Source organism: Gouania willdenowi, chromosome 18 (assembly GCF_900634775.1).
Source record: "Gouania willdenowi chromosome 18, fGouWil2.1, whole genome shotgun sequence".
Taxonomy (NCBI): domain Eukaryota; kingdom Metazoa; phylum Chordata; class Actinopteri; order Blenniiformes; family Gobiesocidae; genus Gouania; species Gouania willdenowi.
In genome coordinates, this window is record NC_041061.1 from 5,716,214 (window position 1) to 5,733,234 (window position 17,021).

At 36.2% G+C, this 17,021-nt stretch overlaps 1 protein-coding gene across 1 annotated transcript in view; it reads right to left on the reverse strand.

The window, feature by feature from the left end:
• Nucleotides 1–1,273: 1,273 nt before the first annotated feature.
• LOC114480037 (uncharacterized) overlaps nucleotides 1,274–17,021 on the reverse strand; it is a 59,875-nt gene continuing 44,127 nt past the window's right edge. Inside the window, exons 17-20 of the mRNA XM_028473823.1 lie at nucleotides 3,524–3,586; nucleotides 1,636–1,698; nucleotides 1,462–1,528; nucleotides 1,274–1,386 (exon numbers count right to left, since the gene is read on the reverse strand). Of these exons, the coding sequence (XP_028329624.1) occupies nucleotides 1,383–1,386; nucleotides 1,462–1,528; nucleotides 1,636–1,698; nucleotides 3,524–3,586 (197 nt within the window). The 3' untranslated portion in view covers nucleotides 1,274–1,382. The remainder of the gene's footprint in view (nucleotides 1,387–1,461; nucleotides 1,529–1,635; nucleotides 1,699–3,523; nucleotides 3,587–17,021) is intronic.

The following is a 17,021-nucleotide window of genomic DNA, read 5'->3' on the forward strand; positions in this document are numbered from 1 at the left end:
AGCTCCCCAAAGTACATGCACAAAATGACAGAAAAATATATAGAAATACTAAAAAAAAAAAACATACAAAATCAAAGAAAACACACAAAATTACAGAAAAATATACGATAAGACAACAAAAATACATAAAATGAACAAAAAAAAAAACATAATCAGAGTTTACAAAATATGCACAAACTCCAAAAACAAACAATATGACTCCAAAAACAGACAAATTAAATTACAGGAAAAATATACAATGAGACAAAAAATACATTAAATGACTCAACAAAAAAAAAAAAAACTATATTCAGAGGTTACAGCCCCACAATAAATGAATAAATAAATACACAAAATAAAAAAAATACACAAAATGACTCAAAAAACACACAAACCCTTTGTTCTTTCCTGTGTTAATACTCAGATGTGAATATGACGTGAACTCATGAATAATGAGGGTATTCTGTTTGGTGCCCACCTTTCCTCCGCCCTCTCACCTGAACACCTGAGGCTAATCAGCAATCAGAGAGGGAGGGGGAAGGGAAGGGGGAGGAGTATAAAGGCTGAGGAACAGAGACCAATCAAGCTGCAGATGTTTAAGTTCAAGCTTTGACATTAAATAAAAAGCCCAATATGCAATAAGTTTTTTAACTTGTACTTTTTGAAAACAGTTAAATTAAAGTGATGTATAAATTAAGTTTATTTATTTATTTATTATTATAAATAATCCATATTTGAAACAACAGAAATAACAGAACTTTGTCATTCTCATCATGTAACTACTTAATTCTATTAAGTTGTGTTTTTAAGTTATACTTACAAATATAGTTCCATTAACTCAAAATTATTAAAGTTACTCAGAAAAAAGGAAAAACATGTTACACGTCCTTAATATAATTATTTAGTGGAACTTTTTTTTAATTACTTTAAGTATAAATGACTTTATTAATGACTTTAAATGTTCAGGTTTACAGTGTGAGCTTCAGCCTCCATTAAATAAAACTAGACAAAGAAGCACAAACACATAAGCAAACATTGCATTTATTTACTGAAATAATCATGAACAAAAGCACAAGATGAAAACAGTCATTAATAAAAAACAACAAAAAATATCAAGTTAAAATAAGTAAAATAAAAAAGGAGGAGCTACAGATATTAAAGATAATGGATAATGAAAAATATAATCATGTTGTACATTATATTCAGTTGAAAATATAAAACATTACAATTTGTTTAAACGTTCAAAAAAAATCCATCTTTTTTTTTTTTTTTTTTTTTTTTTTTTTTAGTCTGAGATGTTATTTCATAAAAACTGACAGTAAAATGCACAGAGACAGGACTCGCCAAAATAAAGTTTCTAATTTTTCATCCATCCAGGTTGTGTTGGTGGTACAGCTCACTATTCACCTGAACAACAACAACAACAACAACATCAGAAGGATATACACCATTATAAAAAGACAGTATTTTAATGTTTGTTACCCAGACTGGTTCCCAGTTACGATTTCAGAATAAACGCTTTGGTCAGCATCTTTCAGAGGAGAATTTTCTAAAGAGAAAACAACAATAATCTTAGTCAACATTTTAATCATGAACTTAATGCTTTAAAAAAATAAAATAAAAATAGATGAAACTCTATTTGTAGACTTTGCTCACCCTTGCGTTTCTTTGCTTTGCGTTTATTGTCAAATTGTACTTGTGAGTAGATTAAACCAGAATCTAAAAGTAGATAAATCAGTTAGTCCGTGCATTGTTATTCAAGCTTTGCAAGATTAGCACAAAACCAATAAACATTAAACACCTTGAATTATTTCAACTTCATAACATATCAACACATTAGCCTAATAATAACAATGGATAATATTGTACTGTCATAGATACACTTCAACTGGGAAACAGAATGTGGAAAAAAATCCAGCAAATCACATTGTATGATTTTTTAAAAAAATGATTTGTAAATTATTGCGTGAAATAAGTAATTGGCACCTACAAACATGCAATATTTCTGGCTCTCACAGACCTGTTACTTGTTCTTTAAGAAGCTCTTCTATTCTCCACTCATTATGTGTATGAAACACACCTGTTTGAACAGGTTATGTGTATAAAACACACCTGTTTGAACAGGTTATATGTATAAAACACCTGTTTTAACTGGTTATGTGTATAAAACACACCTGTTTGAACTGGTTATATGTATAAAACACACCTGTTTGAACTGGTTATATGTATAAAACACACCTGTTTGAACTGGTTATGTGTGTAAAGAACACCTGTTTGAACTGGTTATCTGTATAAAGAACACCTGTTTGAACCGGTTATGTGTATAAAACACACCTGTTTGAACTGGTTATCTGTATAAAACACACCTGTTTGAACTGGTTATATGTATAAAACACCTGTTTTAACTGGTTATGTGTATAAAACACACCTGTTTGAACTGGTTATGTGTATAAAACACACCTGTTTGAACTGGTTATGTGTGTAAAGAACACCTGTTTGAACTGGTTATGTGTGTAAAGAACACCTGTTTGAACTGGTTATGTGTGTAAAGAACACCTGTTTGAACTGGTTATCTATATAAAGAACACCTGTCCACACCTTCAAACAGTCAGACTCCAACCTCCACCATGGCCTAGACCAGAGAGCTGACAAATGGGGGGAAAAGCTGTAATTTAAGATTTTAAATAAAGGTTTCCATTTTAAAAAGGAGTTCATATGAAAACCCAGTCTCACTCCTAAGCGTAGAATAACTACGCTTGTCCATCGTGCAATGCGTAGACATCCTACGCATACACCTCTGAGGGCTTCGAAATACTTCATTTGCCCAGTGTTTTCTATGGAGGAATTGTCAGGTCACGTGACCACCTGTCAGCTCCGTTTCAGAAAGGAAAAACATTGCGGGCATTTATGGCGCTCCGATTGTAAAGGTGCGCATGCAAAGATAAACAGCAATTTTCACATTGAGCAACAAAACCACAGTTAAAAAAACCTATGTGAATTTTTGGACGTTGTTTTGACCAGATTTACAGCAATACTAGTGAAATTTGTAATATTTACTTTAGTCGTAAAAAGATGTCAATGTTAAATCTAAATGTTACATTTAAATCTAAATGTTACATTTAAATCTAAATGTTACATTTAAATCTAAATGTGGAGCGCAATCACTCCATCTGAATATGGCACTCGATGGCATCAATGAGATTTTATTTTGGTACTTCCGGTGAATTTGCATATTAGCTAAATACTTAGTTTTACACATGACATTTAGTTTTATTATTTAACATTTAGATTTAGATTCAACATTTAGGATTACATTTTTACAAGAAAAGTAAACACAAATTTTTCAAGTATTGCTGTAAATCTGGTCAAAAGTATAATAAAGAAAATTCACATATGTTTTTTAAAATTTTTTTGCTAATTGTTGTGAAAAGGTTTAAATAAACATCAAGTACTTTTTGAGAACTGGAAAAAGTGTCCTGTATTTTTTGAAAATCCAAAAATATTCACCCTGGATTTCCTCCAAACAAAGAAGTGCAGAAAGTACCTGCAGATGTTCTGATCTTCACACCTGAATAAATAGTTCTTTCTTCTGGATTCGTTTTCCGTTCTGGGAACAGAAGGATGATGTAAACAGTTTCATGACTCAGCTTTTTTATCTAATGGTGAAAATATACTCACCTTTTTTTTTTGTTTTTTGAAAATTGATTGAAGAATACGCAACATCACTGGTTTCATCTGAAATACAGTAAATTATGTAATGAATTTATCTCCAGTATAGAAACATAACTATCTTCTACACCAGGAGTTTCTCATTTGGGGTCTCGAGACACTGGGAGGGGGTCGCCAGATGTCTTCAAGATACCAAGAATATTTCTTTAAACAATTGAAGCCAATTTTTGCTTATTTTTACCTTTTTTTCTGCAACTACACCAAACTTGTCATATTTTAACCTATTTCCATAAATTTTTCTTGACATATTTTTACACCTTTGAATGCATTTTTACTACATTTCTCCCTTTTCTGTCACATCCCTAAACCTTTTCTACTTAAATTATTGTCACTTTTAACCTCTTTTCACCATATTTCATGCTTTTTTTGCCACTTTTTAAGCCAATATTGACACGTTTAACCCTTGTTTTATTTCACCACTTTTTCTGTCCGTTTTTATCCACTCTAACTTGCAACTTTTAACACATTTTTGTGGTTTTAAAAAGTCCCATTTCACCACCTTTTCCACCATTTTTGGTCACTTTTAACCTATTTTATTTCTTATTTAAAAAATGATTTACATCTTTAAGATGATTATATACTAGGGTGCAAACAATACTAAACGTTCCTGGATAACAGTGGATATTATTCAGATAAATAAATAAATGTGTTTATCACAGATTCATAGAACAATGGATCATCATTTTGTTGACTTTATGGATGAACCCCAAAAATCTCTGCCATTTATTCCCTGATTCTTGTTGTTCACTTCTACCTGTCCTAAACCTGAGGTTACATTATTTAATCTGGTGCACGTTGGATTTTTTAGGAGATGTTTTAGGAAACATAGAAAGATGGTGGTTGGAGAAAATTGTATAAAACAAAGTTGAATATTTGAGTTCAACCTTGAACAACAGAAGGGTGTGTGTCACTTGGAGTGTTTCTCAGGGTTATAGTGTTCGCTGCTGCAGATCTCTGATTATTAGACCTGGAAACATTTAACATTTAACAAGTCAAGTGTTTTTCACATTCAATTCAGGAGGTTTTAAAAATACTGGAAAAACCAACCTGGTTGAGAAAACACCTGGAAAAAACAACAACATGAGCAGTGGTAAAACATCTGTGTATAAATGTGTTTAACTGATTATTACAAGTTCAAATGTCTCACCTTTTGACTTTTTATAACAAAACAACAACACCAGAAGAAGAATTATGAGCAAGAGTCCAAAAGCAAGGCCAACAAACAGAAGGATGTGAGGTGAAGAACCTTCAGGTGTGGAACCAGCTGAAGTCAAATAATACAAATGAACACAATTTACAAGGAAATGGTTTGAAATATAAGGTCACCTACATTTTATTGATATCCAACTCTGAGGCGATTCCTTCCCAGAGGACTGACACTTGTAAAAACCTTCGTCTGACTTTGACACGGTGGAGATGGTCATCTCTGCACCGCCGTCAGATTGGACAAGTTTGTCATCTTTGTAGAAAGACACAGTGGAGAGGGCGTGGCCTGTTCTCAGCTGGCAGCCAATGGTGACGATTTCACCTTCAGTCACTGGATGAACGGGGCTCACCAATATAATACCATCAATCTCTGTGAAACAGTCAGATAGAGAGAATAATAAACATATGTAACACTCTGCACAGTCACAGTATTAGAGGGAAAGATATAAAAGAGGTCAGCAGACGCTGGATCCTGGGTCAGAGGGAACCTGCAGCAGCTCACACTGGGACAACAGCCACAAGCCGCTCCACTGGCACCCAGGAACACCTGCAGAGCTCTAAACAAGTCTCTACTCTGAGGTTTTTTTTCCAAAAATAATGTTTTAATCATGTATGGTTATATTTCATAAACTTTGTACACCGTTCCACCCCTGCTAGTAACCCTACCCTTAGCCATACTAACCCCAAACCCGACAAACTCCTCTAACCATACACTTAAAGCTGCAGTATGTAGAATGGTAAGACTGGAATGAAAACAACCATGCTCCCCCTCTCCTCCCTGTTCCAGTTCCACCAGCATCCTTGTAAACATGCACGACTGAGGAGCTGTTTGCAGTGACTTTGTTGCTAAATCTGGCGACTTTCCAACTCCTCTTAGCAACATTTTTGTTGAAAGTCACTAGTGACACATCTAGCGACTGTTTCTTGTGTTATTGGAGAGTTTTCTGATGTTCTCTCCTCCTTGGATATGCTTGTTATCACTCTCCCTTTGACAACAGTACATGTTGGATACTACAGGCAGTAGCGGACGTCCGCATTGAGTCCTCTATGCAAACATTACGCCCAAGTATGTTTAGAATGTTGCTTCTCCACGGGTTCTTCATTTTTATGTCTTGCTTTGCCGTGTAAGCTGCTGTGCCTAACGCAGCAATGGGGACTTTTAGTGACGAAACGCCCAACATGCACTTCCACTACTGATAGGACATGGACATGCATTGACTTTAGTCGAACAGGCAATAGTAACGCCCAAAACATGTCATGGAGAGCTCGGCTTGTATAAAGATCTCTGATTGGCCGCAAAAGTGCATCACGCTCTTTGTTTTCTAAAGCTTGAATACGGATCCAGAAGGGGCAGAGGACCAGTGTTGAATAACAATATGCTCAAAGGTTAGTATTAAGTTTTGACCAAAAACTTAAAAACACACATACTGCAGCTTTAACCATCTGACTAAATAGAGAAAAATTGACTCTATAAAAGTTCTCAACTGGTGGGTAGATTTTTGGACATGAAGAGAAAATAAAACATGTGATATTGTGATAATTCAGTTGTATAAAGATTAATTTATATGATACAAACTTACTTTGTCGTGTGATGTTGACTGCATTGCTGAATCCTAATTCAGACTCACACCAGAACACAGCTTTAACAGGTTGTTGATCTGTAACTTTACAAACTGGACCGTTTTCTTCTCCCCATGTTGAGCAGCGATACAAACTTCCATAGTCTGTGTATAACATCACTCTGCTGTTTGTAGCGTTTCCCTCACATGTCAGCAGGACTGAGTCATAGACAAAGTGTTGAGTTCTTCCAGGACTGACTTTGAGAGAAACCGAGTGATGATTATCTAAAACAAACCAGAAAGAAAGAAAGTAAATATTCCCACTGTGGCAGAAATGTGCACAAACACAACAACAAACACATCTCTGACCGTGGTTTGAATCCCTTAACAATTTCTAAAACAACCACTTCACAAAAATTATACAAATTTACTCCGAAAACACACAAAATTAGTATTAAAAAAAACACCTCAAAATGAGAGAGAAACTTAGACAGCAGAAATACAACAAATGACTTCCTAAAGACACATAATAACACAAGATGGCTCAAATAATGCACAAAAAATATAGATACAAAATACTACAGAAATATATACACACAAGGACAACAAAAATACAAAATATGCAAAGTGCTCAAACAACACACAAACAAAATAAAGGCAGAAAAATACACAGAATGATAACAGAAATACAACAAATGACTTCCACAAGACACAAATATATAAATTAACTCCAAAAATGCACAAAATATCAACCAAAATACATTAAAATTACAGGTAAATATACAAAATGACAACAAAAACTCACAAACCCTTTTGTTGTTTCCTGTGTTAATGCTCAGGTTGCTCATTATTCTAAATGCTCACATAAATGTTAATAATATGACCTTCAGATCAGATACAATCACAATTTTTGTTTCCTCTGCTGTGATAAAAGTTGTCCATGGCTGATTTAAATTAGTGTGTACACCCTAAAATATTATTTTCTGCTGAATATATATATATATATATGATTAGGTATGTAGTAATGTAGTTTATTAATCCTAGTCCCACTCTTCACATTTTAGTGTAAGTATTTAAATTCAGCGTTTTTAGTTGTAAAGTGTCAGAGTGAATGCTCTCTATGGGTTGAACGCTGCTAATGCAAATTAATTTTTCTATAGGCTGAGATTAGATCAATGAGTCTTTTTGGATCGGTGATGTCACTAACCATCACTGTGGCCCCGCCCCTCTTATAAAAGATGGGAGGAGGGACTAGGTTTCCTCCTCCTCACAGCCCTCAGTGAGCATTGATTGACAGCTCCATGTGGAACTGTGCAGTGCTGTGGGGGCGGGGTTGCTTTGACTGGGCGTGTCTTAACTACTTTAGGAGCCACGCCCATAATCAATGTAATTTTTGAATTTCCCCCTCGTGACAGGTCAGCAAAAATATTTATACTTTAACAACAAACATGAGACAAACCAACCTGCAGACCAGACAAACTTTGTTTTACTCCTATGAGTGTAGATGATGGGATCTCCTCTTCCTGCTACACATATGTAACCTGTTGTGTGCGATGGTTCGTTGATGGTAATTGTTGCTGTTGCTGTCCCGTTGATGCTCATGGGCAGAATCTTAACTGTGTTGACGTATTTGTCTGAGGAAGTTCTGAACTCTTTATACCAGTAGAACTTCCACCCAGCAGAAGGATGAATAACATCACAGCTGAGAGTTATAGAAGCACCAGGACTCAACCATGATGGAGACACTGTGAGGACGGGAACAGGTTCTGTGCAACGACAACAAGAAGCAACGATGGACGACAGCTACACTTTATGATATGTCTGAGATAAATGTCTGTGAGGTTCAATAGAAGATGGACTTACTGTCCAACACTTTGATCCAGAGAACATCACTCCACTCTGTTGTAGATTGATGGTCACCACTTGTTTTGCCTTTACACTGATATTGTCCATCATGCTTTGAAGAAGCTCCATCAATTCTAAATTCCTTTAGGTTTGGTGGTTTATTCACGCTGCTGGTTTTCCACTCATACTCCCACTGTGTGTTTTCTCCAGAGATCTCACATCTGACTATAAGTGACTCTCCGATGAACACCTGAGGCCAGTCCGGCTGCAAAGTGACCACTGCTTTATCTGTGACTGTTCAGCAAACACAAACAACAGCAGCTCAGAGGAAGAACACACACCAGCTACATATGGTTTCACATAGTTACAAGATTTTTGTTGTTGTTGCATTATTGACACATATTTAGTCCTTATTTAATGTCTACTTTGATTTCCCATATATCACAGTCTCCCACCAACACGACTAGTGAATCCACTGCAGCTTGGTCATAGATAACAGCAGTGTTTAACAGTGTGTGAACAGTTTTTCAATATAACATCTTCAAATAGTGATATATATATATATATATATATCACTATATATATATATGTGTGTGTTTTCCAAAAGATTTGATGGAGGGGTCAATTTTTCTTTAAACTAAAATGGACATGTTCACTTTTTAATTAATTAGAACTACAATGCATTATTTGTCTTGTGGTGGTTTTGGATGAATTAGACAGAGTCCAGCTTTAGGGTTGCTGGTCAGATGTGGAAACAGGGTTTATTTGTAAAAAGGGTTTTGGGGGAACAGCCCGGTCAGGGTGAGGGTTACCCTTTGAAGGAAAACAGGCTTTTAGCATGTGTGCCTCAGTGAATCTGCTGTTGTTCAGTGCTCCCAGGGTATGTTGCTGTCAGTGGTAGTCAATACAATAGCAGAACCTCTTCTGGCAGTGACCTTGGTGAATGCTATCAGTGTACGATGGTATTTGGCCTGCTTAGGGCGGTCTGACCAGAACTGACCAGGATAGAGTTCTGTCATCACATTTCTTCTGGACCTTTATGTTGATCTTCCTTAACCCCTCTCCATACACTTGTTTTGCAGAACCTTCATCATGTTTTGTTATATTTGAGGTTCTAAGTGTTCTTTCACGCTGGTTTAAGCCTGGATTTGGTTCGAATGGGTGTAGGGCAGGTGATAATTTTACCACCGTAGCTTGGCTTGGTTTGCATTCAGAGCACAACTTCTGATCATCTACAAACAGCCCCTGGTAGAGTTACATGAGCAAACCACTTAAAGGGGCCTGAAGAAGAGGCTTTCATCTATGGGTCAAAGCGAGCATTTTAGAGTCTCAGAAACTTCTTCCTTCTTTGTTTGTTCTTTCATTTCATTCAACAATGAATGTTTTGAAAACAACTAAAAGCACGGCAACTTTCAGTGGTTTTAAAGCCCTGTTTTGCGGTTGTGTTCAAAGTGTATCTAAACACTCTGGTCTTCGTTTGAAAACGCTCTGAGACCGACAAAGACAATCTCTCTAGAATTTGCCAGTTTGATCTGCTCTAGACATTGTTTGCGTGTTCATGAGGCGGACTATCTGAGCTAACAAATCCGAGGGCATTTTAACCGCTCTACAATCCGTCTGTGTAAATGCACCCTTAGTCTCCCTGTTTCATCCTAAAATCTCAATACAAGGCACCAAGTGAGGCAGGCAGTGCTGTTTCCTCATGTAGGGGGCGCTCGTGAGTCCTACATCCCCATACAACCCAAATACACTTGTGTACTTCCAGTAACAGGTAATACTTACCAATTCTGCCAACATGGACTGGGTCACTGTCTTCAGTGGTGAAAGGACGATTTTCTCTAACTCCCCTACAACTGTAAAACCCCTCCTGGGACACATGGATCTGTCCATTTATAAATGAAGATGCATCATGTGTGAAAGTAGAGAATTTATTCTCTTTGTACCAAAGTTGATACGTCCAATCAGACGGTGGATTGACGGAGCAGGTCAGAGTCACATGACCTCCGACTGGGATGTATCTGCTCTGTGCTCTTATTTTAGCCTTGGGTCGGTCTAATGTTTGGTGAGAGAAAACAACATGATCATAGAAGTTTAAATAAAGTTAATGTAAATATTATAATTAATTTAGAATGTTTATCAATTACATTTGGCTATTCTTAAATAATCAATATTATTGATCAATGATGGTTTCCAAAATCTGCTGTTATTCTGTTCATCTAATCATATTTGAATTTTCTTCAAGAACAATAAAGAACAATCTCATTGTGTTATCATTATAAAGTTTGCAGGTTTGAGAAATTAAGTTTATACATTAGAAATCATGTCATGTGTAGTGGATGGTTGAAGACAACTCACCTTTTACAGTTAAAGTGATGATATTACTAGACTTTATTAGACGTGTGCTCTGGTGATAACCAACACACTGATACCCTCCACTGTCAGATTTATAACCAATGTTAAAATAGAAGTCGTTATTGTGATTGTACTGAAACAATTGAACAGATCCTTTGTTGAGTTTGTATAACCAACTGTTTACGCCTCCTTCATTCATGTCACATTTGAAAGAAACGTGTTCTCCGACATATAGCTGTGACCAATTTGGGCTAATGGTTAGCGTAGCTTCTGAAACACAAAAGAAAATCACAGTCATTGTAAAGCCAGACAACATCTAGATGTGTGTGTAGTGTTTGCATATTATCAATGTTTATTTATTTACTATTATTATTTGTGATTACTCTATTTTCATGTGGGTCATCGTCCCTTATTGTGTCTAAAGGCATGTGTAGATTGCTCGCCCAGGTGAAGCTCAACTTCCTGGTTACCCTCACTATTTAAGGTGTGCTTGAAGCACAGACTGTAAAAAGAATGGATAGGACAAGCTCCTCGTTGGAGTGCATCTTTTTTTTTTTAGAGCTCCCCCTGCTGACTTGCTACAGTATGGGTCATAAACCCCGCCTCCTCAATGATAACAAATGGGATGTGGGCCAAACCTAAACTCTGCTGTGATCATTAGTTATTATCACCCTACATTGTGTTCAAGTGCTCATTTTTCTGTGAAGTTTGTTTTAAATAAGTTATTTGAAGTTGAAAAACAGGATTTGACGTCATATATGACGCTGATTGACAGCCGCGGATCTTGCGTAGTTCTCTTTGTGAATAGCAGTTACCATACCTGTCAAGTTTTGGATTTGAAAATAAGGGAAAATTTCTGGCGCCCACTACGAGCTGTCCCACCCGCCCAACCAAGCTCCAGTATCTCATATTTTAAAGGTATTGTGGACGATGTTTAGCTTCCGGGTGGATCATCAAGACTATTGGTCCTCCTAATTGTCAATCATGTTTACGAAAGGCCGTCGTACGTGCTCATGCTTGTGCCCGGTGCGCACCGGATCCTTTGAAAATGGATTTTCACTGACCGGTGGCGAGTCTGACATAGTGGGAAAAGTGCAAATCTTCTTGTGGTATGTAAGCTTGTATGACCGATGTCCACACCAACTTGTAAACAGAGCTGTTGCGCATGTGCATTTTTTTTCAAAATGTGGAGAGGGCGTTTCTTTTTAAACATCGTCCACAATACATTTAAGATAGGTGTACAAGACATCTAAAATAGCCACTTGTCAACCACTTACTAAATACAATGATGTGTTTATAATCTGGTAGGTCGAGCTTTATTAACACTGAAATGCCGTGAACGTTCCTACTTGGGCTGGTGATATGGACCAAAACTCATATCTCAATATATTTACTCAAAATGGTGATATATGATATAAATCATAAATAATTTGATCAAATAAAGTCTGACCAGAAAGACAATTCTGGGTTAAATTTGCTGATGCGAAATGCCACACAGGCTCATTTATTAACAAACAGCTGATCAATATGTGACACTCATTAATCATCTCACTGAGCTTTACATGGTATTCTGAGAAGTAAAAGCAATGACTCCTAAAACTACCATTTTATATACATAATAAGCTATAATATATACATATATATGAAATATTATAGTTTTCTATATCGCCAAAATAGAAAACTCGTCACATTTTGAATCTCGATATATCACCCAGCCCTAATTCCTAAATTATAAAACAGCCTAAATAAAAACATAAATGTGTATATGAAGCACATGTGTTTATTTAATATACTTACAGTTTATATACAAGTCAACATGTTGCATATTTATTATTAATTTCACATTGTTTGTCTTTAAGTTAGACATGAACATTTTATTTTCATTATATATTTTCTTATAATTTTTCATGCTCACTCATGTGGTTCTCTGGTATTCACTAATGACTTATTATAGACACATTTATTATAGACTTTATATTCTTTCACACTTTATAAAGCAGTGTATATTTGTGGGGCTTGTGATTGGCTGATTTTTCATCGTGACTTACGTGTTTCGTGGGAGACGTTAAAATCTCAGTTATTAATCTAACAGAACGTGTAACTGTGTCACATCCTGCTGCTCTTTAGGAAGATAAACTCTGTCACATTTTACAACGTATTTACAGCAGTTTTTTGTTTTTTTTCCGCTAGAATGTCTTCATTCATCATCTCTCTTCTGAGTTGTTTCCGGGTTTGTTGCCGCTGTCAGCACTAATCTCGCGAGAACTGTCACTGAGGCCATTTCAGGTGCAGTTCTCGCGAGGCTAGTGACGGCGTTCAGTTTAGTAAGGCATCTTTCAATGATTATTACTTTAAAATACGGGATATTTACGGGAAAATAATAATACGGGAAGATGGTGGGAAAGAGGGGTAAAATACAGGAGTTTCCCGGCTGAAACGGGATACTTGACAGGTATGGCAGTTACGTTGTGAAGGAAAGCAGAGACGCCATTTAACTGATATTTAAGTTGAAATATATGGTGGTTTTGTACTAACCTCTATGATCTGAACAAGTCGTTGGTAGAAATTCCAGCGGGAAAGATACTTATGTTCTTGGCATAGCTGGGCTTGCTTAAGTCATCAGAGCAGTACGCTAATTGGGCGGGGCATGTTACCAGGGCTCCTCCCGCCGGATCCTACTGCGCAGACTCTGGCTCCAAATGACATCAAATTTGCAAGATGGCAGCGCCCCAAAGCGCTGTATTTTGGCTTAAAGAACGTTGAGGGGGAACAGCTGCATAGCACGCCCACTTGTTAGAACACTAAGCAGATGTTGGTGAATCGTTTTGGACGTTTTGATTACCTCCTATGTCTGGCACTGTATTCAGTGTTTGGGTTTTCCAAAAGATTCTATGCAGAGGCGGATTTTTCTTGAAACTGAAGTGGACATTTTGTTTTATTTTGCCATGTTTATTTTTTAATTCGTAAGAAATCCAATGCATTTTTTCTTTTCTTATTTATTCTGGCCCTATGTGTTGATCTTCATTAACCCTTCATTTTGTCATGTTTTATTATATTTGAGGTTTTTAGTCTCCTTGTTTGATCCTTAGATACTCTTTCCTCACGTAGAGGGCACTTGTGAGTCCTACATCGAGGTGCCCTTGAGCAAGGCACCGACCCCCAACACTGCTCCCTTCATTGTAAAGTGACTTTGAGTACCCAGAAAAGCGCTATATAAAATTGATGTATAATAATAATAATCTCCATACAATCAAGCTACACTGGTGTACTTCCAGTAACAGGTAAAACTTACCAATTCTGCCAACATGGACTGGGTCACTGAGGTCAGTGGAGTAAGAAGGATTTCCTCTAACTCCCCTACAACTGTAGATCCCCTCCTGGGACACACGGGCCTGTCCATTTATAAATGAAGATGCATCATATGTGAAAGTAGAGAATTCATTCCCTTTGTACCAAAGTTGGTACGTCCAATCAGACGGTGAATTGACGGAGCAGGTCAGAGTCACATGACCTCCCACTGGGATGTCTCTGCTCTCTGTACTTATTTCAGCCTTGGGTCGGTCTAATGTTTGGTGAGAGAAAACAACATGATCATAGGAGCTTAAACACAGCTAATATAGACATTAGAATTCATTTATAATGTCTATCATTTACATTTGGCTATTCCTAAATAATCTATATTATTGATTAATGATGGTTTCAAAAATCTGCTGTTATTCTGTTCATCTGAACATATTTGAATTTTCTTCAAGAACAATAAAGAACAATCTCATTGTGTTATCATTATAAAGTTTGCAGGTTTGAGAAATTAAGTTAATACATTAGAAATCATGTCCTGTGTAGTGGATGGTTGAAGACAACTCACCTTTTACAGTTAAAGTGATGATATTACTAGACTTTTTTAGACCTGTACTCTTGTGCTGACCAACACACTGATAATCTCCACTGTCAGATTTATCACCAATGTCAAAATAGAAGTTGTTATTGTAATTGTAGTGAAACGTATCAACAGATCCTTTGAAGAGTTTGTAAAACCAACTGTTTACGTCTCCTTCATTCATGTCACATATAAAGTTAACACGTTCTCCGACATATAGCGGTGACCAGTTTGGGCTAATGGTTAGCTTAGCACCTGAAACACAAAGAAAATCACAGTCATTGTAAAGCCAGGCATTCACATGTGTGGAGTGTTTGTATGTTATCAATGTTTAATATTTATTGTGGTTATTTATTATTATTATTATTATGGTTATTCTTCCTCCTAGTTTCAGTGTGTGGGTCATCGTCCCTTCTTGTGTATTATATTATTGTGTCTAAAGGCATGTGTAGATTTCTCTCCCTCTGTTCTCTACCAGGTGAAGCCCATCTTCCTGGTTACCCTCACTATTTAAGGTGTGTTTGGACACTGAGCAGTTGTTGGTGGATCATTTGGACGTTTTGATGACCTCTCTGTGTCTGGCTCTTTCTTTCTACAATTTTTTTTATTTGTTTTTCTTTGCTTTCACAGTTTTTGAGTTTGTACGTTTCTGCACTGGTTTGGCACTTTGTTTTAAAATATATATTTTTTTGTTTAATAAATGAGCCAATCAGAAGTAATCTAATACCTGTGGAATAATAGAAGCAGAATTGATTTCAGACTAGCAGTTTATCAGACTAAACAAAGACAATAATGATGGAGTGTGGTAACAAATGCATAAATAATGTAAAAAGATGGTTATTACCTTCAGCGTGTACACTGAGGAGCAGCGTCCAGATCACTAAAAGGAAACAAACATAAATCTCTCTAAGTATAGACACTGCTGATATTGATAAATGAAGGATATTAGATTACAATTGTCAGGTTTTAATCTGATACGATGATCCAGTTCTCTCCATATTTATGGGAAAATCTTTCGTTTGAAACTTTTTGTCCACAGTCTTTTTATCAAATCAAACAAATCAGGTTTTTCCTAAAATAACTAAACACATGTACCTCAAACATCATGATTTTTATTCCCTACAAATACACGTAGTGAATAGAAATCACCAGTGCCCGTATTCACGAAGCTTCTCAGAGTTCTAGCAAGGAATCTAAACTTAAAAGTGATTGAGGAAGTTTCTGAGAGCAACTCTAAACAAGGAGTTGACAGAATAGTTTTATCTTAGTGAGGAGGTGTGGTTGACCCTGTTGCTGGGCATGATGAGGTCTGCTAAAATCTGTGATTGGTTGTTAGAGAAAGAGGGGGAAAAGCGTTCTGTGCTCTTCGTAATGAATGGAGAATAACATCAACTGATCATACCTGGACTGCATTAAGAAATGTGTAATTAAATTAATTTGTACACAGCTTAAAATATTTAAACCTCATTCACATGATATTTATTATATTGATTTATTTATTGTAGTTAACTGTTCATGTTGGTAATTTTACTGCTTCATGTATTTGATATTAATGGTGATGCAGACACAGCTGTCAGTGATTACTGTGATTGCTGGCCCTGCTAATCCTCCTGTGTGACACAAGATACCAGTGTGAAGCGCTGTTACCTGCTGCAATCAAAGCGAGGGCGGAGATTATACCTCGCAAGCAAGAGAGCGAACAAATCACGCATCAATACAAGGCTGTTATTACGTTACGATGTGTGAGAAAAGTCAGAATCAGAATAATTTTATGGCCAGTTAGAGTTTAAAACAATACAACTTGGTGGATGGTGTGAGAAAAGTAAAACAAACCAGAAACACTATAATAATAATAATAATAATAATAATAATAATAATAATAATAATAATAATAATATGTTTCTGTTTCTGTCTGTTTAAGACACTTTTAAGGTTCTTAAAAGTCCTCCTCAATACTCCTAACAGTTTTTCATCTTAGGATCTTTCTTAGGGCCTAAGATGTTTTGTGAATTACTTTTATCCTAACAAAGAAAAATTTTAAGAAAAATCTTAAAATTGGAGGAATTCTAACATTTTTCTAAGAGTGACATCACTAAGAGCTACTTTTAGCTTTAGGACGCTTTGTGAATACGGGCACAGAACTTGATCAGAAATCATTTACTAACCGTGAATCAGAAGAAAACTCTCTCACTTGCCTTTCATGAGAAGCAGCACTGATAATAATCTGTTTGGTTTGATAAAAAGACAAAGAATACTTACAAATTCCCCTCATGTCAGCGAGCAGCGTCTCTTTGCCTCGACCACATGTAATGTATGAGAACTGCAAGGGAACAGAAGTTACTCAAAAAGATGAACTTCTTCTTTCTGTTCACTTCTTCTTCAACCATAGATGGACAGTTTTTAAACTGTTCGTCTATGGTTGAAGAAGTGAGATTAAAATACATCTGTTTCCTGTACTTATGATGTGAATACAA